Source organism: Heterocephalus glaber, unplaced genomic scaffold (genome assembly GCF_053883595.1).
Source record: "Heterocephalus glaber isolate CG9 unplaced genomic scaffold, H.glaber_assembly_v1.0 deba00001564, whole genome shotgun sequence".
Lineage (NCBI taxonomy): Eukaryota > Metazoa > Chordata > Mammalia > Rodentia > Bathyergidae > Heterocephalus > Heterocephalus glaber.
Genome location: NW_028258351.1, coordinates 19,832,841 through 19,857,634, shown reverse-complemented (window position 1 = coordinate 19,857,634; position 24,794 = coordinate 19,832,841). Strand labels below are relative to the sequence as shown.

The following is a 24,794-nucleotide window of genomic DNA, read 5'->3' as shown; positions in this document are numbered from 1 at the left end:
TGTGAAGGTCATTGAACAAATGTTTTACAAAAACTTTTCAGAGGATGACTGAAGAAAATGGTTATGACCCCAACTGCATAAAATAAGCATACAGGTAGCTGCAGATGAATGTTCAGATCCTTTGGCTGTAGAGTTTAAAGATACTTCATTGTCTCGTGTGGCATGCAACATTTTAGAAAGAAAAATGAACTGATCAAGAAAAAACATGAAGACAACCAAATGATGACAATATTTTATTTGATGTTGAAAAACTGACAAATTATGCAGAAAAGTATAGACTTGACTATTTTAGTTGCTGAAAACAAATTATTTTCTTTTAAAAAAAGACATGCTTGGAAAATTTGTTGGTGCGCAGGAGACGCTACACGGCAAAGTAGCTACGCGCCCCGATGACGTCACCGAGTTCCTCCCGTGAGCACTCGCGGCGTTCGTTCGCGCGCTTCACGGGGGCGGGGCTTTGGCGCATCATGACGGATTGCCGGGTTCAGGCTCTCTCTGTGAGTGCTGATCTCCGTCCCTTGTCACTTTTGTCCCGAATTTTCTTCCTTCTCATGTTTCTTTCACCTCGTCTCTCTGGCCTTTGTAACTCGTTGGGCACGGCCGGGGGTGAGGGAAATGGGAGACGGTTTGCTCCTACCTCTATCAGTGGTTCTGTGAATATTTTATTACTTTGTTCGCTTGGCACCCGCTTGTGAGCCTTAAACACCTCTCCTTCCACTCTCTAGGATTCAGACCTAGTGAGATACTAGGAAAAGGTTAATGGGACAACTGTGGGGCTGTGGGTTCCTAGAGAAGACTCCAGACGCAGCTGTAGAGGGAAAAGAAAAGCTTCAGGGTTCTGAAAATGCGTGTAGGAGTTAGCAAGGCAAAAAAGCACTTAAAAAAAAATTACAAGATTGAAGCAAATACAGGTTGAAAAGGAAGAGATAGAGCAGGTGTCTTGAAAAACTGAGGAAGTTAAATTGGATGGTAGTGGAGGCGCCAGAGCTGAGTCTTGTAAGATTTGCTGAGCAGCGACTTTATTGGGAGTTGGTGGGCGTTAAACAGGAGAGTTGGTGATTGGATGGGATTTGGGTTTTAGTTTATTCAAGTAGCAGTGTGAAGAATTGGAAAACTGTGATTAAAATGTAGTGAGAGAATAGTTGGCCGCCGCCATGGCAGCAGTGTTGAGATTCCAAAAGTGAAATCAATAAAAAAAGACAATGTAGGGGCCGGGGATTTAGCTCAGTGGTTCCACCGCCTGCCACGCAAGTGCAAGGTTCCGAGTTCTAGCCCCGGTACCAAAAAAAAAGAGACAATGTCATAGAATCTAAAGGAGTGGATATCGTGTAAGGAAAGAGGAGTTAAAGAGTATAGCCAGGTTCAAGGTAAAACAACTATTTGAGAGTCTGTCTGCTAAATTAAAGAGGGCTAGAGGAATAGCAGATGTGAAAATGTCATTGTTAGGCATGTGCTACCTATGGATTGGCCAGGTTGAGAGTCTGGTAGACGGATGGACAAGAACAAACCTCAGGAAGGGGACTCATTTAGACTAGAGATGTAGGAACAATCATCTGTTGGTGGCTGTTTAAAGCCAGCCTGTATCTAGGATGATCACTCACCTGTAATCCCAAACTACTGGGAAAGCTGCGACAGGAGGATCACAAGTTCAAGGCCAGCCTGGACACCTTAGCACTGTCTCAAAGTAAAGTAAAAAGGGGGGGGGGGAGGAAGGGCCCAGGGATTTAGCTCAGGGGTTCCGATGCCTGCCTCCCAAGCGCAAGGTCCCGAGTTCGATCCCCGGTACCCCCCCCCCAAAAAAGAGGGGTGGGGAATGTACAGGACTTGCCCAATACGGACAAGGCCCTGGGTTCAATCCCAGTAGTTGCAAAATTCTAGACGTTGGGACCGGGGACTTAGCTCAGTGGTTCTGGCGCCTGCCTTGAAAGTGCAAGGTCCCAAGTTCGATTCCTGGTACAAAAAAACCCAAAACAACAGAAGTTAGGGGCCAGGGATTTAATTCAGTGGTGTACCACCTTCCTCCCAAATTCAAGGTCCTGAGTTTGATCCCCAGTACTGGGAAAAAAAATTCAAGAAGTTAAAGTGGACAGCAGGGGAAAAAAAGCCACCCAATAGATGAGATATTTGAGGAGAAAGTGTGTAGTTTGGTTTTGGTCTTGGTTTTTTGAGATACAGTCTCACTATGTAATCCAGACTAGCCTTGAACTCATAGCAGTCCTCCCTCAGCGTCCTGAGTGCTGGGAATACAGACCTACTCATTTGATTCAACAGATGAGGTCCATAGTTTACCTTGTTTGTTTGGATTTGGTTATCTTTTTGGGTTTTTTTTGGTTTTTTGGACAGTATTGGAGATTGAACCCAGGGCCTTGACACTGAACTACATCCCTAGTCCTTTTAAAATTTTTATTTATTTAATTTTGAGACAGGGTCTCTAAATTACCCACGCTGGGGTTGAACTTGGCAGACTCCTCCTGCCTTAGCCTCCCAGAGTGTTGAGATTACATATGCTACCACACCTGGCTTGGATTTGTTTTTTTTTAAAAATTTAATTTCATTTCAAAGCAGTAGTATTTGAGAAGCAGTGGTATTCAGTGTGCCAGACAACAGACAAATCATTAAAGAAATATGAACTACTAAAAAAGAATGAAGCTGGGCATGGTGGCACATATCTGTAATACCAGCTGTTTGTGAGGCAGAGGCAAGAGAATTACAAGTTCAAGGCCAGACTGGAGAATTTAACAAGACTTTATATCAACATAAAATAAAAAGGCTGGGGGCCGGGGATTTAGCTCAGTGGTTTCGCCGCCTGCTGCGCAAGCACAAGGACCCAAGTTCAATCCCCGGCACCAAAAAATAAAAAATAAATAAATAGATAAAAAGGCTGAGGGTAGAGAGTGATCCCCAATACTGAAAAAAATTGAGATGAAAAGACAAAAAGTAAATGTCTGTGCTTTGAGTATGTTGGTGGGGCATCTTGGAATGATGATCTAGTCCAGGGTCCAAAACTCTGAATGAAAGGAGAATATTAGATAGAAGTAGGGTGAAGGTGTACGTCAATGAAAAGACTGTCCACAAGGATCCTGAAGTTATCTAGAATTTGAACACCGATCCTTCTTTTCTTTTTCTTTTTTCTGAGACAGTCTTGCTAAGTAGTTCAGGCTGACCTTAAACTCCTGGCCATCCTCCTGCCTCAGCCTCCTGTGTGCTGAGATTACAGCTTCCCAAATTCTGGGACTACAGATGTGCAGCACCATGCTCAGCTTTGACGACATTCGATTTTTCGTGCTGTTTTCAAGCTGCTAAAGATTTGCTGAATGTGGAAGATTCACCAGAAGGTTAGTAGAGGAGCCGTAGAAGACCAGGGATGAAGCTGTAATGGTTTAGAAATACCGTTGAATAGGATAAAGGTCCTACCCCTAAGTACTGTTGAACTCCTTTGGGAACTCACTGGCAAGAGGTCAAACTGATCTTCCCTAACATTATATATAATGGCAACCAGAATCTGTGCCAAATATACAAAGGTGCCTTTCATGCCTTCCTCCAAAAGCCCACATCTTAAGCCAGGTATGGTGGTGCATGCCTGTAATCCCAGCACTGGGGAGGCTGAGACAGAAGGATCACTGTAAATTTGAGGCCAGCCTGGAGTACATAGTGAGTTCAAGGCCAGCCTGAACTACACAGCAAGACTCTGTCTCAAACAAACAAAACAAATAAGAAAGAAAGCCCACAGTTTGAGCTGCATGTGGTGACATAAGCTTATAATTTAGCTAGCTGGGAGGCTGAGATAGGAGGATTACAAGTTTGAACTCAGCCCAAGCAATTTAGCAAGAACCTGTCTCAAAAAGGGTTGGTAATATAGGTCATTGGGATTTATATCTTGCATATATTTAGTTTATGGAAACTCAAATGTATATATCTGAAAAAAAGGGAAACGATTAAAAATCATATACCTGGCGGGGATTTAGCTCAGTGGTTTCACCCCCTGCTGTGCAAGCATAAGGACCCGAGTTCAATCTCCGGTACGAAAAAAAAAAAAAATCATATACCTATGTCCTTTTTATGTCCTATTAGGCACACTTATTTACATATACATATTATAGAACAGTATTATGAGCCTTTTTTTTTTTTTCTTTTTGGTACCGGGGATTGAACTTAGGACCTTGTGCTTGTGAGGCAGGCTCGGTGCCACTGAGCTAAGTCCCCAGCCCCTATGACCTATTTTTTATGATCAAGATAAAGTATTTTTAAAAGGGTGATTTTACATATTCTTGTTTTTCAACTTGCTGACCTCGCGTAAAATGATATGGCACTAAATGTGGCAGTCACTGTTCCTTTTTGTTTGTTCTGAGAAAAAGTCTCTCCATGTAGTCCAGTCTAGCCTCAAACTTAAGAGCCTCCTAAGGGTTAGGGTACAGGTGTGTGACGCTATATCGGGCTGTGGTCATTACTCCTAATAGAGGAGTATGCAGGTTGCTATTGGAGCTCCCAGCAGTCTGCCTGGGATGGTCAGAATAGGGTCCACAGAGGAATGTATGTTCCAGATGACCACTTTAAGGGTTACTATAGGTTTCTTAGGAAGGGAAGGAAGACCCAAGCTGGATTGCCACTTCAAGGAACTATGGCTAAACTAAGACTTATTTTTGTTGTGCTATGGATAGAACCTAGGAAATGTGCGTGCTAGGCAAGTCCTCTATTACAGAGCTACACCCTTGCTCTATACTAAGGACTTCTGCCAGGTGTGGTGGTGCATACCTGTAATCCCAGCACTTTGGAGCCTGAGGCAGGAGGATTACCCCGAGTTTGGGACAGCCTGGGATACATAGCGAGACCCTGTCTCAAAAAATTAAAAAGAAAAAAAGTAAACGAAGGACTTCTGAGGCTTCTTCAGCTTCTAAACATTTTTGCTCTTGATCTTCATTTTATATGCTCTCTGGGGTTTCTTTTCTCTCTCTCTCTTTTTTTTTTTTATGTTTTTGGTACTGGGGATCAAACTCGGGACCTTGCAAGGCACGTGGTGGAACCACTGAGCTAAATCCCGGGCTCTCTTTTCTCTAATTTCTTTATTCCCAAAAGTTTCTTTGGTGGGCAGGATAGTAGTACTGAAGATGTTTTAACTAGATTCACTTTCCCTAGGAGCAAGCCTGGCTTGAGGCTGCCCAGACCTTCATCCAAGAGGCTGTTTGTCCAGCTGACAAGGAGCCTACTGCTCATTTGACTCAGTCGGTAATTGACTGTGTGAAGAGGATTTGGTGTTCCCAGGGAAGGAACCAAGGTTTTGGACTGCCCCTCAGCTACAGGTAAGGAAGGTGAGGGCTGGCAGGGAGATTGAATCTGGGATTGAAAAGGAAGGATCTATACTAAAAAAACACAGAAGTGAGAAGAGTGAATGGAGAACAAAGTGGTCTAAACACATCCCCTTCTGCAGAACTTTCCTATTTTCCCTCCAGCTCTTCTTTTCCTAAACTGGCTTAAGTTAGGTTTAGAGAAAAAGAGAGGAAGAAATGAAGTAGGGAAGAAAGAAAGAAAATTTGGAGAAAGAGTTCTCAAGGTAGGGGGAAAAATCTGGTATTATTTTCATTTTGTGTAGGAAAGTAAGATTCAGAAAGATTCATGACTTCAATGAGTATGGCTTATTTTGTTTGTTTGTTTTTGTTTTTTCAGTACTGGGGATTGAACCTGGCCCTGTGCATGCTAGGCAAGCACTCTAGTGCTAAGCTACATCCCTACATCTGTATATTTTTATTTTATTTTAATTTATAATTATTGTTATTTTTATTATTTTGATTTTTTGAAATAAGTTCTCAACTATAGTTCAGGCAGGGTTTGAACTTACTATGCTATGCAGCCTGTGCTGGCCTCAAACTCCTGCTGATCTTCCTGTCTCAGCCTCCTGAGTGCTAGGATTAGCGATGTGTTCTACCACACATGGCTTTTTTTTGGTTTTGTTTTTTTGAGACAGGGTCTTGCTAAGTTACCCAGGCTGGCCTCAAATTTCCAATCCTCCTGCTTCAGTCTTCCGATTAGCTGAGATTACAGGTGTCCTCCACTGGAGCCCAACTGGATTGTTATTTTTAAGACTGCAAACTGTCATGGTGGTACATGCCTGTAATCATAGCACTGTGGTAGGCTGAGGCAGGAGGATCGCAAGTTGAAGCTCAGCCTACACCCCCCCAGCCTATGCGCCTTAACCAGACCCTGTGGATTTTTTCGTTTTGTTTTGTTTGGTAGCAGGGATCGAACTCGGGTCCTTGCACTTGTGCACCAGGCGGCGAAACCACTGAGCTAAATCCCCAGCCCCAGACCCTATCTTAAAAAGAAAAAAATAAAGACTTGGGGATGTAGCTCAGTGTGAAAGCCTTAGGTTCAATCCCTAGTACCTCAAAACCTAAAGAAAGAAAAGGCAGACCTGAGTTTAAGGTTGTCTGAGAGTATTTTTTTAAATTGGGGATTTTTAGTACATTACCATTTCATATTCTACACTATACTAGGCAACATTAATAAAGCACCACAAGAAAAGTGTTTGCTTCATGGCCAAGTAAGTTTTCTAGGAGATTTACAGGGGTCATTAACTTATTCAAGGCTCTGAAAAGTTTTACCAAAGGAAACCTATTTCTTCCTTGTAGAAGTAACCATTGTCTTAAGTATGGGATATATTATTCCTACCATATCTGTATATTTTACTATGGATGCATCTATCCTTAGTCTGGAATAGAGCTTTCTATCTCTTTATCTTTAGACTTTATATAAATGGGACAGTATCTTACATATCCTCTGCAATTTGCTCTTCTGTGCTTAATGTTATATACTTCATATTGCTATATATAGTTTTAACTTATTTTTTAAACTGCTCTCTATATATGGAGAATCACTTTTTGTTTATCCTTTTGAAACAAAAAGTAGAAATCTGAGTTTGCCCAAAATTAACTTCAGCTAGGATATTTTTTCTTTTTTTTTGGTTATCGGGGATCAAACTCGGGACCTTGAGCTTGTGAGGCAGTCGGTGGAACCACTGAGCTAAATCCCTGGCCTGTAGGATATTTTTTCCCTGGCACTCCCTTAACCTGTTTATGCCATTTGAAAACACTTTCCACAACCTGGGTCCCTGTATCAGTCAGTAGAGGCAAAGGAATTTTGGCAAGGGGACAGTTGTACTATGTTATTCAAAACATCATTTTCATCATTTTGTATAATTTTCTCATTCATGAAGTTAAACCAATGATTCTTCAAACACTGGTTTTCCAGAATGTAAATCAACACACTGCTTCCTCCATTGAGAAAGGCTATGTGGTGTTGCTGGGGTCCCATTGAGAAAGGCTTGTGTTTGAAAATAATTTAGCTTAGGAGGCAAAGGCTCTGGATTTGTTCCCCAGCACTGCAAAAAAAAAAAAAAAGATTAGCTGATATAAACAGTGAGTATAGCCATGTACTTATTGCTCAATTTTTAAAAACATTAATATTTTGCCATATTTCCTTTAGTTTTTCATAAGATGTAAGATATTAGAGAATTAGTAAAGTCCCTTAACAACTCTGTTCTGATGAGTTCTCCCTCACTTCTTCCAGAGTCCCAAAGGGAGGTGCTCACTTATAGGGTATGCACATCATCAATCTCCTTTGCTGCTTGCAGTGTACTCCAGTGGAATTATACCAGTTTACACATACCAGCATACATCTGTAGCTTTTTTTTTTTCTGTTACTGAAAATTGAACCCAGAGCCTCATGCATGCTAAGTAGGCACTCTACTGTTGAGCTACCCCCCAACCCATAATTTAACTTTTATTTGTATTATTATTCAACTTGCTATCTCAGCCTCAGTTTCCCACCCAGTCTCTAGTACTGGTCTGTAATAATAAGGAAACCTGCCTAGGACCATTGGAGTTCTCTATGAAGCTAAGAGCTGAGATGCTTTCAAGGGAGCTCTTTGTGGTATATGTAAAGTATTCTCTATACACACTCATTACCTCAGGCCCTCCCATATTCCTGCTTATTTTTTCTGGTTTCTGGGTCTTCCCCCTGATACCATCTTGTTCTGGATATTATTCATAGACAGGCATGGTGATATATACCTGTATTTCCTGCTACTTGGGAGAATGAGGCAGGAAGATCACAAGTTCGAATCCTACCTGGGTAACTTAATGAGACCCTGTCTCAAAAAATGTACAAAGGTCTGAGGATGTTGCTTAGTGTTAGCATGCCCCTGGGTTTGATCCTCATTACTGCCCCCCACAAGCTATCATTTGGCAGAGACTCTCTGCTTTCCCTCAATAATGTGCAGCCTCTGGACCCAGACCCCATCCTCACATCCTCATTATGTTGGGTCCTTACCCCCAGCTCTTTCTTCTTCAATCATACACATCTTTTAGTTCATGATCCCCTTCATGAACTGTGGGACTGTGCCCAGGTAAGCGTATCCTCCTAGACATGGACTGGCTTTGTAAAACCCCTGTTCTCTCTGCTCTCCAGCTTTGTCTCAGTACAAAAACTGAGGAGCCGCCATCATCCATGCTGCAGCCACCTGTCCCGGAGCTGTAGTGCATATGAGACTTGGGCCCAAGAGGCTGGGCCAAATGGGAACCCCCTGCCCCAGGAGCAGCTGTTACTTTTAGGGACACTAACAGACCTATCACAGGACTTGGAACAAGAATGCAGGGATGGAAGCCTCTTTGTGAGAGATAACACTGGAATCCTGGGCTGTGAGGTAAGTAGGGAGGAGCAGTCAGATTCTTCAGATTCTAACAGGAATGGTGTCTAGGGAACAAGGCAGCTAGGATTCTGTAGGGACAAATACAGAGGGGTGGATTGGATGCTAGGACCCTGGTAACCATCTTCTTGGTTTTTTCCTAGCTCATAGATTTGGACCTTTCTTGGTTGGGCCATCTCTTCTTGTTCCCCAGTTGGAGTTACCTTCCTCCTGCCAAGTGGAATTCCTCAAGGGAAGGGCACTTGGAGCTCTGGGGTGCCCCTGTGCCAGTGTTTCCTTTGGCCATCAGTCCTGACCCTCTCACACCAATCCCTGTCCTGTACCCAGAGATTGCATCCCGTGTGCTCAGACACAGGTAACTCTTTCCTCTCTAGGGGAGGTGGGAGCACTGTCAAACATGGAGGATGATTGTGGTTCAGTGGAGGGGAAAGAAAGGTTTTGGTAGTAATGTAGATGGAATATTCCAAATTCCAAAGGGTCAGTGGGCCTTTGAACATCAAGAATGTTAAGAGCTGGGCATGGTGGTGTACACCTAAAATCACAGCACTCTGGGATACTGAGGCAGGAGAATCCCTAGGAGTTTGAAGCCAGCCTGGGCAATTTAGCATCTTAGAGAGAGCTAGTCTCAAAATAACTGAAAAAGGGTGGGGGATTTACCTGAGTGGTTCTGCTGCCTGCCTTGCAAGTACAAGGTCCCAAGTTCGATCCCTGGTACCAAAAACTGAAAAAGGGCTAGAGCTGTAGGGTTATAGCTTAATGTGTAGACCCTGGGTTCAATCCCTAGTACCACATAAAAAGATTATTAAGAGAAGTGTTTATTTGGTTTTTTTCTTTTCTTTTTTTCCTGTACTGGGTATTGAAGTCAGGCCACTGAGCTACATGCCCATCCTGCTTCCCCACCCCCGCACTATCAGGTTGTTCTTTACATTGGAAGGGAAGACATTTGTAGAAAGAAAGAAAAGACATAAAAATGACATCTTCCCCTCCTCTTCCTTCCTAGAATGGTATTTTTTTGTTTTTGTTTTGGTACTGGGGATCGAACTCAGGTCCTTGCACTTGTGCAGCAGGTGGCGAAACCACTGAGCTAAATCCCCGGCCTCTTCCTCCCTAGAAGCAAGCTCAGAGAGGTGCAGTCAAATCTAGCCGGGAAGCTGGTCCGGTTGAGTCCTCTGGTAAGAAGTCAGCAGAAGACATACTTCGTCCTGTCTCTTGGTGAATCACCCCTAGCTGTCGGCCATGCTGTCAGCCAGGTGCCTATCATTGTGCAGGTAAGGGTCAGGGTCAATTCAAGGGCATGCAGGTGTGGAGGCTGTGCTGAACTCCTAATGGGAAAGATAACTTCTTTTTTTCTTATTTTTTTTTGGTACTGGGGATCGAACTCTGGTCCTTACACTTGTGAGGCAGGCGGAGGAACCACTGAGCTAAATCCCCGGCCCAAGATAACTTCGTAAAGGAACTGCACAGGGAAGGAGGGCAGCTGAGAGAGTTACTTTTGGGAACAGTACTGTGCAGGGGAAATTCCAGGCAGTGTTACTGTCTGTGTATGGAGGTAGAGAGTAGACTTTCCTGCTGTGCAATTCATTTGAGGTGATAGCTTTTGCATCCTCTGACATTTTTAAAAACTGCCAGGATAACTTATTTTTCCCCTGTGTTAGAAGAATGGCCAAACAAATCATTTTAACTCAAGTAAGACATTGATTAAATGCATTTAAAAAAAACAAATTTGGCACTAGTACTTTTTTTTTTATGTTGAGATTGAACCCAGTGCCTTGCACATGCATGCTTTATCACTAAGCTACAATCACAGCAGCACAGGGATGCTCTTGGTATGTATATGGGCTGCTGAAGAGGCATGTTGGAGACTTTTTGTCGCTCTAGATGACCCCAGTGAGTAGGAGCTGAGGTTATCTCTTGAAATTGAAGGGCTGGACCTTGAAAAGGAGAGGAAAGGTTCAGGGTAACTGCTGTGCTAGTTAGTAGGGGATAAGAGATTGTCAAGCACCAACAGAGGCCCAGCAGGAGCAGGAGCATCTGTGTTTGGCTCTGGGATGCCACCTCAAATGAGGTTTCTACCTTAGAAAGGAACTGAGTCAGAGCTGTACAATATGATATTGGTACACTCAAGGGTCAAGGGCAGAAAGGGCCAGATTCAGGGGCTGGCATCAGATAGGGAAAGGGAAGAACCTCAGCATCTGAATGAAGAAGAAGGGGCTGAGATACTGAGGGTCTTCCTGAGAGTTGAAGGAGCATGGAGGGAGAGATGGAGAGTGAAAGCACCCACAATCCTTCGTTTGTTTGCTCAGTAAGACCATTGTAAATGACTTATTTTGTCCCGTGCAGTAAGTTTTAAGTAAGGGCTCAGCAATACCTTATGATGAGTTGTGATATCCAAGGACTAACTGGTAGAACTCAGCTGGTTCAGAGTAGAAATAGAGGTCTGCAAAGTTGAGCACAGATAACTGAAGTCAGAGTTTCTTGAGTTATCAGTGTAAGGGTTTTGTTGTTGTTTTTTGGGGGCTTAAACCCAGGGCTTATTTCATACTGGGCACTCTCTCTCTACTACTGAGCAACACTCTAGCTCCTATCAGGTTGTTTTGAAGCCCCTGAGAAAGGTAGCAGTGCTTTTTATGCCTGTGGGAGGAGGATACTTTAGAAGATGGTTATGTTTATGAACCATCTTATCCATGAAACATTTTTCTTCAGGCTTAAATTTCTTCAATGATTGTCCTGCTGTCTCCTCCAGTCCATGTCATACCTCCTTGGCATTTCTTAGCTTCTTCCCTTATCTTAACTCTCCCATTTTGTTTCCTGCAACTCCCAGCAACATTCACTCTTCTCTGTCATTGCCAGTGTTTTCATTGCCTTCAAGCCATGCCTGGCTTATTCTGAATTCTGAACATTTTTGTGTTGTTGCCTTCTCGGTCCTCTCCTCTTGGACAAACCAGATACAGGTTGAGCAACCCTAATCAGAAATTCAAAATGCTCCAGAATCTGAAACTTTTTGAGTGCTCTAATGATGTCACAAGTGGAAAATTCCACACCTGACCTTATGTGATGGGTCAAAGTTAAAATGCAGGCAGACTAAAAATACTGCATAAAATTATATTCATAGCCAGATTGTGGTACCACCTGGCTGTAATCCCAGCATAATCCTGGTACAAGTGGATGCATTTATACCCAAACATATTGATGACATAGATAAATATTGTTTGTATGTTGTGGGGTGGGAGATGGGAAGTGTTAATAAGGGCATGATTTTCTCAATGGAATATTTGTATATTTTAAAGGAAATTTTAGGGATGATTTGTATCTTGAACAAGGGATTAGGAAATATTTGATATCTCTATTGAGAAAGCAGAAATCCTGAAAGTCTGTGGCTTAAGATTTAATTGGAGAGGGCTGGGGATGTAGCTCACTGGCTCCATGCCAGCCTGGCAAGCTCAAGGTCCTGAGTTTGATCCCCGGTACAAAAAAAAAAATAGATAAACATAGAGAAGATGAAGACAGGAAAAATTCATGAGGAACAGGTCTAGAGGTCAAATTGTATACTCTTTTTTTTTTTTTTTCTTTTGGTACCGGGGATTGAACTCTGGTCCTTCTGCTGGTGAGGTAGGCGGTGGAACTACTGAGCTAAATCCCCAGCCAGAGGTCAGATTGTGATGAGAAGGAACTGGCAGAGGGGCAGCATCACAGGGAACATCTTATGCACTGTATTGCCCACCTCCATGTATGGTAGATCCCTGCCCAACTGGTGTGGCACCGAGCCCTTCGGCCTAGTGAGGACTATGTGCTGACAGGACTTCGAGTATCCAGGATCCATGGTCACCGTTACCGTGTTTGGACAACCACTCCCTCTTCGAATCTGATGCTGCTAAATCCAGAATGTGTGCAAGAGCTAGAGCTGGAAGGACCCTTCTTGGAAGCTGAGCCCAAACGGTTCTCTGTGCCCAGCAACTCTCCAGACCAGAAGGAGCAAAAAACTCTTTCCCGGAACTCCACACTCTTACACTATAGGGTGAGCCTAAAAAAGAGATCCTAGAGCTTACAGGAAATGGGGATCTCCAATGAGGAAGGAGGTGGTGGTGACCAACTGGACCTCTGGCCTCTTTGCAGGGAACAGTCACTGGCGTGTTGAATGAGCCCGCTGGCCTCTATGAGTTGGATAGGCAGCTGGAACTCTGCCTTGCATACCAGCAGTTCCATGGTCTTAGGCGGGTGATGCGACCGGGAGTCTGTCTAGAGGTATGTGAGAAGTCAGGCTAGTGACAAGGGACCCTCTCAGCAGTCTGCTCACTTCATGGGCTGCACTTTTTTTATGCTAGGTGTGAACCTCTTTGGAATAATATAAAATAATAAGTGGTAAGTTGAAAAGAATGCTTTGCTTTGCTTTTTGCTGGTGGTACTGGGAATTACACCCAGGACCTTTGCATTGAGATACATCCCCAGCCCTTTTTTATTTTGAGTCAGGGTCTCACTAAGTCACTAAGTTTCCAACACTGGTCTTGAACTTGAAATCCTGCCCTAGCTTCCAAGAGTGCTAGGATTACAGGCATGTGCCACCGTACCTGGTTTGAAGTACTTTTTGTACAAATAATTTGGATAAGAGCTTACAAAGGAGAGCAGTAGTCCTGCTGAAGCACGGGAGGACACCTGGGCACAGGAGACACAGTCTGTGAGGAGGGGTTGAGGATAAAGCATCCCCTCACAGAAGGCCCTTCTGAGTTGGGGAGGAGCTGGCTGAAGCACAAGTGTGGGCCAGGAGGATCTCAGGTAGCCCCGTGAGAAGGCAGAGCCACCCTTATCCATCCAGGAGCCACCAGGTCCTCAGAGAGACTAACTGGAGCTCATGGAAGATGACGCTGATCTCAGGGTGTGGGTTGTATTTTAAGTGAGGCATGAAGTCTGGAAGGGAACAACAGCCATCATAGGGGAACTTGTATTTCTTTCTCTTGGAATGTAGGCAGTGGGAACAGTCTAGGGTCACTGCGGTAGGGGCCTCACCTCTATTTTTATACTTTTTCTTGTCTTCTTGCAGCTCCAGGATGTTCACCTCCTCCAGTCGGTAGGTGGAGGGACAACAAGGCCAGTACTAGCATCCTGCCTCCGTGGTGCCATTCTACTTCGGAGCTTTTCTTGTCAGAAGCCTGGGACTCAGTCATCCCACCAAGTTCATGAGGCCACCTTGTATGAACAGTTGATATGGAAACGTCAGTTAGGACTTCCCCTCTACCTGTGGGCTATCAGGGCCCTGGTAGAGCTGGTCTGCAAGTGAGGAGTGTGAGGGTCTGGGGTAGGGTAGTGGTGTGAGTAGGACACTCTGTCAGGGAAGCAGGATCTTGGAAGTAACTGTGCTGCTTTCATTTTTTATTTTTTTACATGTGCTGCTTTTCTTGGCCAAGGCTGTGTCCCCATGTGCTGAGACACCACCAGTTCCTGCAGCATTCTTCTGGGAACCCCAGTCTGGGACTGCAACTCCTGGCTCCTGCCCTAGATGATCTAGCTCCACCAAGTAGCACCATTCGGAATGCACACAATGAGATCCTTGAAGAACCACATCACTGTCCTCTCCAGAAAGTATGAGGATGCAAGGGAAAGTGGGTGGCAGAACTGCTGTACTGGAGGACACCAGGGCAAGGGGGACATAATCCAATTTCTCCTCTCTCCCTGACAGTATACTCGGCTGCAGACTCCCTACTCTTTCCCCACTCTGGCCATGCTGGCAGAGGAAGGGCAGCATAAGGCTTGGGCTTCCTTTGATCCAAAAGCCCTTCTGCCCCTCCCAGAGGCTGCCTACCTAACCAGCTGCCAGCTCAATCGGCGCCTGGCCTGGTCCTGGTTCTGTCTGCGATCCTCTGCTTTCCATCCAACCCAGGTAAGGAATTCCAGAAGGCCTGGGGAGTTCCTCTTTTTGTCATCTTCATTGCCACTACTCTAGTCCAGGTTACTGTCATTTTTTTGGGTCATTTTAGTTATACCACCCTTCTAACTAGACTGCCCCATCTATTTTTAGCCCCCACTAATTCATTCTCCCTGCAGCAACTAGAGAGAGTGCAGTAAAAATGTAAATTGGATTACAGAAATCTCTTCTTTAAACCTTTTCATGGTTCTCTCAGTGTACGTAAAATAAAACCAAATTCATTCTCATTCTTTTTTTTTTTTTTTTTTGGTACCAGGGATTGAACTCGGGACATTATGCTTGTGAGGTGGGCAGCAGAACCACTGAGCTAAATCCCCGGCCCAATAAAACCAAACTCATTATGTTCTGTGAGGTCCTGCCATGGTCTCTTGTCTCTAACTCCAATCATGCACTGTATTTCTTGCTACTAAATGTATGAACGTTTTTGTGTTTTTTCCGATCCATCTTTCCCTCTTGAGTGGCAGGCCCATTGTGGTCAAAGACACATCTTTTTGTTCACTTTGTATGTTCATATTTAGCATGGTACCTGGCACTGATGCTCATTATCAATTTAATTAATATCTGGTGGCACATACCTATAATCTTAGCACTCTGGAATGCTGAGGCCTTCCAAAGTATGTTCAAGCCCAGCCTGGATAACTTAGCAACTTAGTGAGACCCTGCTCAAAATAGAAAACAAAAAAAGACTGGAGATGTAACTTTGTGTGAGGGCTCTGGGCTCAATCCCCAGTACCAGGAAAAATAAATATTTGATTCCTGGCCTTCCTAAAGGTTGTTTTGTTTTGGTTTGGTTTGATTTGGGTTTTTTTGTTTTGTTTTTTTGAGACAGGCTTGCTTTGTAGTTAAGGCTGGTCTTGAACTCACTAGATAGCCCAGGCTGTCCTTGAATCTGTGGTGATCCTCCTGCCTCAGCCTCCCAAGTGCTGGGATTAAGATGTGTGCTACCACCCCTGGCTCTTCCTACAGGTTTTACTCGGGATTCTCGTAGCTTCATGTTGTAAAGGTTGTCTGCGACTTAGGGACCAAAGTGGTTCCCTGTCCTGCCTACTGCTGGCCGAGGACTCTCAGCCTGTCACTGACTCACGGCTCATAGGTATGGATGGAGATCAGAGGTGGAGGGCCAGGGATTTAGCTCAGTGGTTCCGCTACATGCCTTGAAAGCACAAGGTCCAATCCCCAATACCAAAAAAGAAAATATCCCAAAGAGATCAGAGGTGGAAAGGTAGTGCTAGTTGGGTAGAGGTTTTTAGAACTGGGTATAAGGGGATGGCCAGGAGGAAACACCCGCTGGGGTTTACTAGAGATGCTAAAGTGACACATGTTGATCAACAACTTTGGGGAGAAGTTTGGGAAACTGGTATGGCAGGTAGAGAGAAAGAGCCAGTGGACCCTTTACCAGAACTACAGTTCCCAACATCCCTTTCTCCCCCTCGTCACTCCTAACATGCACACCAGGATTACTGCTCCTGTTTCTTACATTCTTGGTTTGGAAGAGCAGTGGTTCTTTTTTTTTTATAGAAATAAACTTTATTTTTAATTTTCAGGAGTATAAAAGTTGTAACACTTTGTATAAATTGTTAACAATTTAGTTGATACCTAGTTAATCTCACACAGCATTATTTTTTCCTTTTCTTGAAAACTTATACTTGGATCCTTTAAAAGACAGACTAATATATATTAGCATTTAGTAAATTATTTGAAGAGCAAAATTCTAGAATATCCATGTTTGTCATGGTACTTGAAATATGTTTAATATATTAAGTAATGTATCTCAGAAGTAACAGTTGTAATCGTTAGTTCTCTAACCTTTAGGTCTGAATAAAACCTATCACTTTTCACAATGAGAAAGCAGAAAATAATGTAATAATCAAATGGAGCTAACCTGAAATCATTTAATTCTCTCGTGCCTTTAAGAGACAGGGCCTGGTGGGATGTCATTATAGGACCCTTCCATTTTCTGGCTTCCTGTCTTGCCATGTGATCTTTCCCTCTCTTGTGCCCTCCCACAACTGTGATAACCATGCACCATGATGTGTAGCAGCAAGAGGAGGCCTCACTAGAGCCAGCACTGTGCTATCTAGACATTCAGCCTCCAAAACCATGAGCTAAATAAACTTCTTTTCTTTATGAGTTATCCAGCCTCTGGTATCTTGTTATAGTAATGAAAAACAAAATATATCTTCTATTTTAGCAACTTAATATAAATGAAACACAACTTTCATTTTTTTTTACAACTTTCATTTTTAAATAAAAATTACAATACATATTTGAAACAAATGTGATTCACATTATGAGAGAGAATGAGTTAAACAGCAAATACTAGATAATTATTTCTCATGAGTAATGAGTGTGACTTAAAGTTCTCATATTACTTATTTTCAACTCAAGTAAGGACAGTTAGGCCACAGGAGTCATTTCTTCATCCAAGTCACTTGATTTGTCTTTTAGTTCCAATTGCCCTAAATCTTTGTCTCTAGTTAAATTCTGAGTTTTCTTCTTGTGCTTCTTAGCAACTGCATCATTCGCAAAAAGTTTTCTCGTACATTAAAGTTTGGCAATTTCTTCAGCTCCAAATCCCATTCCCTAAAGGTTTTCAGACTACTTGCATGTAAAATGTCTGGAATCTCAAGGCCCGGTAGCCTTTGTACTGCCTTCATTCACGCTCCATTGTCTGCTTGATGACTGTCTCCCAGGCTTGGTGGCACCTTCCCTGCCTGTCCTTGATGCTCTTGTGTAACTCAATCTGCTCCAGCTCACTGCTGAATCAATTTAAATACCTTTCAATTAATTCTCTTTCTTTGAATATCTCATTTTTGGGGGATCCAGCTCATTTTGAAAGCACTGCAGTTTTTCACCAATAAGTTTGAGACATAAAGCCTTTTCATTCTTCAATCTTGGAAGAAAATTTGTATATATATTAGGAGATTTCCAAAGCAAGTTTTAGAAATTTTTTCTTCTTTTCTTGTTTGTGGGCCTCTTGTAATTTGAGCAGCTTTTCTACTATATGGGTGGATGATTTTTTTTCTGTGCTTTTTCCCTTTGGTGCTTTAGGCATGGTGACGTCCTGGAGGCCACAGGGGACCTCCGCACTCCAGACCCCATAGGCTCACAGCCTGGAGTGGCGGCTCTCTCAGAAGAGCAGTGGTCTTAATTGGTTTACTAGGATTTGTGGACAGGAAAACCCAAGAGAGGGGAATTACTGAAAATTAGGAACAGGCCTTTTAGGGATTTGTGAAAAAGTCCATTCAAAGCCTTTCAGCCTGGGAGTCCAGGGACAGGATTATACATGCAGATGGGATGGTTTCTCCTTGATAATTGCTTCATGGGAGGTGTGTGGTCAGGTATGGAGGAAATCAGCTTTGACCTTGTGTGGGCATCAAAACCTGCAGGGCGTTCTTCCTCTAGGCTGCCTGGTGCGGGCAGAGAGGTTCCAGTTGATCATAGAGAGGAATGTCAAGAGCAACTTTCCTTCCTGGAAGGAGCTGGGCATGGGAGACTTCATCCAGAAGCGGAAAGCCAGGTTAGCTTCTTAGGGTGGTGGCTGTCCTGAATTCAAGTGGGAGAATTCTGGGACCTAAAACTCATAGTACCCACATCACTAAGAGATCTGTTCCTGTCTCTCCAACAGAGTCTATGTCCAGTTCTTTCTTGCTGACTCCTTGATCCTGCCTGTGCCCAGATCTGCACTTCATGCACCCACTCCCTCAGCACCTCCTCAGACAGAGCCCACCTGCCCAGAAGGACCCCATGTAGGACAGAGCCGGCTATTCTTGCTGTCCCACAAGGAGACCCTCATAAAACTGAACTTTTGTGCCTCCTCAAGAGCCAGTGCAGAGGTGCTCAAACCCACCTTCAGTTTCCAGGTGTCAGGGATCTGGCTTGGGGGCACCCAGAGGAAGGAGGGAACTGGATGGGGCCCACCTGAGCCCCTGAAAGATGAGAACAAGGATCAGAAGGTAAAGTGGGACTCCTAGGGCCTGGATCCCCATGCCCAAGCTCTAGGCTGGGACACAGCACCCTTCTATCCTTCCTTACAGGTTCTTCTCCTCTTCCTTGGCTCTTCAGTCCGCTGGTTTGCATTCTTGCACCCAGGGCAAGTGTACCGACTTGTCACCCCTCACTCTGTGAGTGCCCCAGCTCCTCCTCCCCTTCCCCAGAAAGCTGTGTTGGATTGGAATCTGGAGAAGCATCCCAGTGCTGGTACCTCCAGGTCTCCTAAAGAGGCTGGGCCTGTCTGTATTGAGATCTCTTTCTTCACCAGGCTGCAGAAAGAATAATATTGAAAGTTTTGTTTTTTTTTAATATTGAAAGATTTTGTGACCCTCCCTCTGGCCTGGCACACTCAGAGGCAGTTGTGTTCCCATTTTCTGGCAGACACCAATGTTGTTTGAGGCAGAGGGTTCATCCTGCACATCTCAGCGTCCTCTGGAGTTGGCTGGCTGTGTGTCCTGCCTCACTGTCCAGGACGAATGGACCCTGGAACTTGAGAGCTCCCAGGATGTGCCAGAAGAGCTCGGTGTACACAGGGCACTGCCTGAGTCCTCCCTGCCCAACCTGCTCAGTGGAAAGTAAGTGTCTACCAGCCCCTCCAATTAATTTGGGCTCACTGCCTTCTCTGCACAGGTTGGGTTTGGTGAATGGTCTGTTCTGCTATGATGTATGTCTCCTTTTTTTTTCCTTTCTGTGTTGCCCAGGCTGGCCTCAACTCCTGGGCTCAAACAGTCCTTCTGTTTCATTCTCCCTAGTACCTGGTATTGTGGGCTCATACCATTGTGCCTGAGCAAGATATTTCTTTAACACTATTTAGCTGGAGAGGAATGATGTCAGTGCAAGAAGGAAGTTGTGGTTCATGTTTTTCCCCTAGATCCTGACTGCAAATGGCCACAAGAAGCATTCTCACACTTAAGGAAAAGCTTTAACAATGAAAGAAAATAGGAGAAACATGAGAAAATATAGGAAAGAAAGCTGAAAATGTAGAGAAGGGCTTTTGTTTAGTGAAGGTGACTGTAGGAACAACGATGATATTTCCTCATGTAATCTTTTTGGGGTGACTGTAAGTCCAAAGGAAAAAGCAGCAGAGAAATTTCCCGTGTAAAGAAACAGAAAGAAACCCTACTGAATAGTCTGTAATTTTATGAGATTGGTTTCTATTAGAAGTGAATGTTTCTGCCAGGCATCATGACACTTATAATCCTAACATCCAGGAAGCTGAGGCAGGAGGATTGGAAGTTCCAGGTGAGCCTGAGCTACATAGTGAGACACCCCTCTGAAAAACTGAATGATTCCAAAGACCTGCGTTTTGAGGGGGCCAAGCTCAAGGCATAGACTATAAGTGATGGCCTAATAGAGATTCTAGGTAAAAATGCAAGTGTAGACTGAAGGAAAATTCTCTGGTAAGGCCTCTGCTTCCAAAGTGGCGTAGATTTCATTATTTTTTGTTTTCAAGTTGTATAGGTTTTGAATGTCCAGCTTCAAGCCTAAAATTCATGTTCTGTTACTCTTAGTCAACAGTTTGGCAGACCTCAAGGTTTTCCAAGATTTTTGTTTGTTTGTTTCTTTGTTGTTATTGTTGTTGGGGGTTTTTTGCTTTGTTTTGTTTTGTTTTTTGGTGCTGGGGATCAAACTCGGGACCTTGCACTTGCGAGGCAGGTGGCAGCACCACTGAGCTAAATCCCCAGCCCCTGTTTCTTTGTTTTTGAGACAGGGTCTTTCTGTATAGTTTAAGTTGGTCTTGAATTTACTATAAAACCCAGGCCAGCCTCAAACTGTCCTCAATCTTCTTGCCTCAGCCTCCCAAGTACTGGAATTATAGGTGTGCACCACCATGCCTTGCTTTAAGACCTTCCATGTGACATTGTGGCTCCTGTTTCTGTCCTTGGCCTTATCCTCTCCATTCTTATGTTCTTATGGCTGATTTCCCTGTGTATTTCACTTTTTAGTTTCACCGATTCCTTGGTGTCTTTCTCAGCTGAGATTTTGTCACGGACAGTGTGTGAGCCGCTCCTGGCCCCTTGCTGGACAAAGCCTGGTAATGACCTCTCCTTTGGAGCAGGTATGAAGTAAGTGATGAGACTTTGTGGTCCCACAGATCCCATGAGCCCCCTCTCCTCCTGCAGGGAACACTCAGGCCCTGAGAAGGTGTGTGAAGCTAACCGTAGCTCTAGAGCCTGCTAACTGTGAATTCCCCCCTCACTTGGACATCTACATGGAAGAACCACACTTTCCTGTCCCACTAGGGCTCCTGCCAGGAGCTCAAGTCCACTTCAGCCAGCTGGAGAAGAGGGTTTCCAGGTGAAGATCTGTGTCATGTGGCCGTGCCTCCTTTCCCTGCTAAAGTGCTTCTATTGAATGTTCTAGCCCACACAATTATGCTGCAGCAACACCTCTTTGCTAGCTCTTTTCTTTTCTTTCTTTTTTTTTTTTTTTTTGCACTACTGAGGAGTGAACCAACAGCCTTTGCATTGAGCTATATGCCCAGCCCTTTTTTATTTTTTACTTTAAGGCAGGATCTCAGAAATTGCTAAATTGCCCAGGTTGAGCTCAGACTTGCAATCCTCCTATCCCAGCCTCCCAGAATGTTAGGATTACACACCTGATTCTTTGCTTACTTTCAATATGTTAGTTTTCATATATGCCCTCTACCCTCCTGAGGTGTTGCACACTAGTCACTTTCTTATTCTTCCGTCTGCTTTGGTAAAGCTGGGGCCAGGGTCTGTCCTTGGGGGTGAGGGGGGAGCCAACCCTGTCAAGCATGATCTCTTGAGTACAGCTGCTACCCTAGTCTGACTGCTTTCTCTTCACTACTGTTCTTCCACTCACAGATCCCACAATGTTTACTGTTGTTTCCAGTCATCTACTTATGTGCAGGTCCTGAGTTTTCCCCCGGAGACCACAGTCAGGTAAGTGCCCATTCCCTAATCCCTAAACTTCATGGTTTCACACCCACATGTCTCTCACTCATGTCCCTGGCTCTGGGCTTTTGCCATAACTAGAGTCTTCTCCAATCCCAGAAGAGTGTGTTGGTCAGGATTTCCTCTGCTCTAAATTTAAAAATGCCTAATACATATCATTTTACCCAGAAATATTTAATGTTCTAGGCTTTTGAATGCTTTTCAGTCTAAAAAGCAAATGTCTCTTTATGAACATCTTGGTGTTGAAGTCTAAGAAGTAATTGATAATTATTTGCTAAGTTTCTCAGGGTGGTCTTCATGATCATCCTGCCTTAGCCTCCCAAGCCACTGGGATTACAAAAATGTGCCAGTGCCTCCAGCTTTCTTCCTATTTCTTAACCCCTGTATCTCTCTGTCTCTCCTTAGTGTTCCCTTGCCCCACATCTACCTGGCTGAACTTCTACGAGGTGGACGGGCCCCATTCCGGGCCACTGCCTCTTGCCACGTGGTTTCTGTCTTCAGCCTTCAGCTCCTGTGGGTGTGTACTCATTGTAGCAGTGTCTGTCCCCAGGTATGAGAAGGGTCAAGCTAAGCTGGGTATGTCGTGCCAGAGGGTTGTGATGGAACCCATCAGACTTTTCAACCCTGTTTTCATCCCAGGGAAGGTGCACTCGTCAGGGCTCCACTTGCCCCACCCAGACGTCAGTAAGCCAGGCCAGCATCAGGTGGGCATCCATTACACTGTTTACCTCCTTGTTAGACGAGCTTCATCCGCCTATGTTAGTGTAATTCCTGGCTCCTTGGAATTGCTTAATGAATATTTTTGAATGAATGAGGGTTAAGTGAGCTAAAGCTTGGAAATAGTGAGAAGGGAGGCATGTTGGGTTCAGGGGATTTGCAACCTGGGTTTGCTGTGGGAATTTTTGCCTCCTCTCTCTTTCCCTAGGCTTCTGGTAGAGGATGGGACTGCTGAAGCCATGGTGACCTGTAAAAATCATCATGTGGCAGAAGCACTAGGTCTGCATCCTAGTGAGTGGACTTTGGTCCTAGAGTGTGCCCGAGGGCCAGGGAGAGTGGCCTTGCAGTTTACACAGCCTGGAGCGCAAATGGAGGTGAGATGTGACCAAGAGGCAGGGGCTGGGTTACCCAGGTTCCTGGGATTTGACTGAAGGTTGGAAGCTTGGGTTCTGATTAATTCTGTTTCCTTTTCTAGTCTTCAGCCAAGATGGGTGAGCCTTTGACACTCTTCCTCAGGACACTTTGTACTAGTCCCTCTGTCCTCCGCCCTATTGTGCTTTCTTTTGAGCTTGAGAAGAGACCCTGTAATATCACCCCACTAGGTAAGGGTAGTACGCATAGGCAGGTTCCTGGGAGGAAGAGGGATGGGGGATTGATAGGGAATTTCTAGACTCAGGGAGGAGAATGGTCAGTGTAAACTGAAAACTACATGTGGGGGATGCTTTTCCTCTCTTCCCATTTCAGAACCTCCACGACTACAGCGGTTCCAGTGTGGAGAGCTCCCTCTCCTGACAAAGATGAATCCCAGGCTCCGACTGGCCTGTCTTTCTATCCAGGAGCCAGAGCACCCCGGCTCCCTGGGGGCCTTTGCCTCCTGTTGACCTGAGCTTCAAAGATGGCCTGGAAGTTCTTTATCCTTTCCTGGGACCCTTGAGGGCTGGGTTCCAGCTCCATCCTCTTGTGGCACCTTCACTTTCTATCACTGAACCCCATATCTTTTGGTTCACAAATTGCTACCCTACTGTAACTTATTCTGGTGCCAGGCTTTCTGGGGTTGGTGTGGGAACAGCAAATCATGGCAGTTAATATTTCCTCTGATTGGGGTCAAGTCACCTACACTCACAGGTGGCAGTAAGCAGCTTTTGTGCCAGCAACCAGCAGAACCAAAGACTTGCCCCCATGAGGGTGCAGGTCACAGGCCTTTTGGCCTCCAATAAACCTCTCTGGGGATGTTTCTCTGTATGCTCATTTCTGGGATGCCACATTTCCTGGCCCTGGCCTACTCACCATCATTTCAGCCATTTGTTTACCACTGGTGCCAAAGATGCAAAGCGTTTTGGAGAAGAGCTACTGGTCCAGCAGAGGAATGAACCAGTCGGGCCCCCCAGGAAATAAATTGAGTTAGAGCTGAAAACAAGGGCGTGGTGGTCTCAGCAAAACTGGGCCTGGGATTAAGTATGAGACGAGGAGTTGGAAAGATGAAGTATGTGTGGAAGCACCTAGCGCTTAGGAGCATAGTAGGAAGCTCTACTGTAGGACCTCAGTCCAAAGGTCAGCACTGGGTTTCCCCAGGGCCAGGCCTAAGGTAGATCCTCTCAGATGTCAGTAGACCAGGCCAGGGTCAGATAGGCACCATGAGACCACCTAAATCATCATAACCCACAGAGGGCTTGTAGAATTTGGGGTGGGGGTGGGGCAGCTGTATGTATATTTGCGTTTCTCTCCTAAACTACTCACTAGATGGAGGCGTAGAGCCAAGTTACACCTCTTAAAGCTGCTTAGCATTTCCTCTTAGCAGCCCTGGTTTGGTTTCATTTTGCATTTGAGAAGCAGTCCCGTACAGCAAATGAATTTGAGTGTGTGCCTGTACTGTGGAAATACTTTATGTAGAGATAGAAGTGAGTATTTCAAAACTGGCCGGTTAGCTCAGTTGGTTAGAGCGTGGTGCTAATAACGCCAAGGTCGCGGGTTCGATCCCCGTACGGGCCACGGGTCTGTTTTCTGTCTGCGTTTTGCTGCTAGCAGTTTTTTACTCCGAAGCATTCTGATTGTGGAATGTTACACCTGCTTCTCAAAACCAGACTCCAAAGCTAGGAAAGGAAGTGCTCAGTAGGTTGGGGCGGAGGGAATCTTCTCTTACCACCGCCTCATCTTTCCCGGAGGCCGTTGCTGGAGGTCGGTGGAAAAATGGGGAAGAACAGGAAAGAGGATTTTAGAGAGGCCGGGCTACAAGCTAATGTTTACTTCTGATTTATCCAGCGGCACAGATCAGCATATGAGAGGAATTGTGGGGAAAGGCGACTAAGAAAGTTGTAGAATAAAGTCACCTAACAAGGCAGGGTAGTCGTGGCCGAGTGGTTAAGGCGATGGACTAGAAATCCATTGGGGTCTCCCCGCGCAGGTTCGAATCCTGCCGACTACGTACTATTTTCTTCTCAGATGTATACCCCATATTACCGTTCTTCACTTAAGAGGCAAGACTGGTCGCTATGCTCCAAATCCCCTTGTCTCAAAACTCTACAATCTTGAGTTGTCAACCAGGGACATCTAG

At 44.7% G+C, this 24,794-nt stretch overlaps 1 protein-coding gene and 2 non-coding genes across 6 annotated transcripts; all 3 read left to right on the top strand.

Moving 5' to 3' along the window:
- The first annotated feature begins 306 nt into the window (after nt 1–306).
- On the top strand, nt 307–23,477 carry Ctc1 (CST telomere replication complex component 1). Of its 4 annotated transcripts, XM_087191799.1 has the most exons (24): nt 421–497; nt 3,141–3,335; nt 5,134–5,297; nt 8,461–8,695; nt 8,842–9,053; nt 9,810–9,966; nt 12,435–12,713; nt 12,812–12,940; nt 13,734–13,966; nt 14,098–14,272; nt 14,370–14,570; nt 15,582–15,708; nt 18,021–18,135; nt 18,244–18,571; nt 18,653–18,739; nt 18,990–19,183; nt 20,555–20,643; nt 20,732–20,906; nt 21,437–21,514; nt 21,932–22,076; nt 22,166–22,230; nt 22,452–22,617; nt 22,719–22,845; nt 22,988–23,477. In XM_087191799.1, exons 2-24 carry the CDS (start codon nt 3,315–3,317, stop codon nt 23,122–23,124), a joined length of 3,639 nt encoding a protein of 1,212 aa, XP_087047925.1. In that variant the 5' UTR covers nt 421–497; nt 3,141–3,314; the 3' UTR covers nt 23,125–23,477. The 4 variants fall into 4 exon arrangements, with proteins under 4 accessions (XP_021093915.2, XP_012932364.3, XP_004857546.3 ...); XM_021238256.2 differs by lacking the exon at nt 3,141–3,335 and having other exon boundaries at nt 307–497; nt 9,813–9,966; XM_013076910.3 differs by lacking the exon at nt 3,141–3,335 and having other exon boundaries at nt 307–497; nt 13,734–13,882.
- Nucleotides 23,478–24,158: 681 nt separating this feature from the next.
- Nucleotides 24,159–24,232, top strand: Trnai-aau (transfer RNA isoleucine (anticodon AAU)). Its single transcript has one exon. It is a non-coding gene; the product is annotated as a tRNA-Ile (tRNA).
- Nucleotides 24,233–24,583: 351 nt separating this feature from the next.
- On the top strand, nt 24,584–24,665 carry Trnas-aga (transfer RNA serine (anticodon AGA)). The gene has a single exon. It is a non-coding gene; the product is annotated as a tRNA-Ser (tRNA).
- Nucleotides 24,666–24,794: the final 129 nt, after the last annotated feature.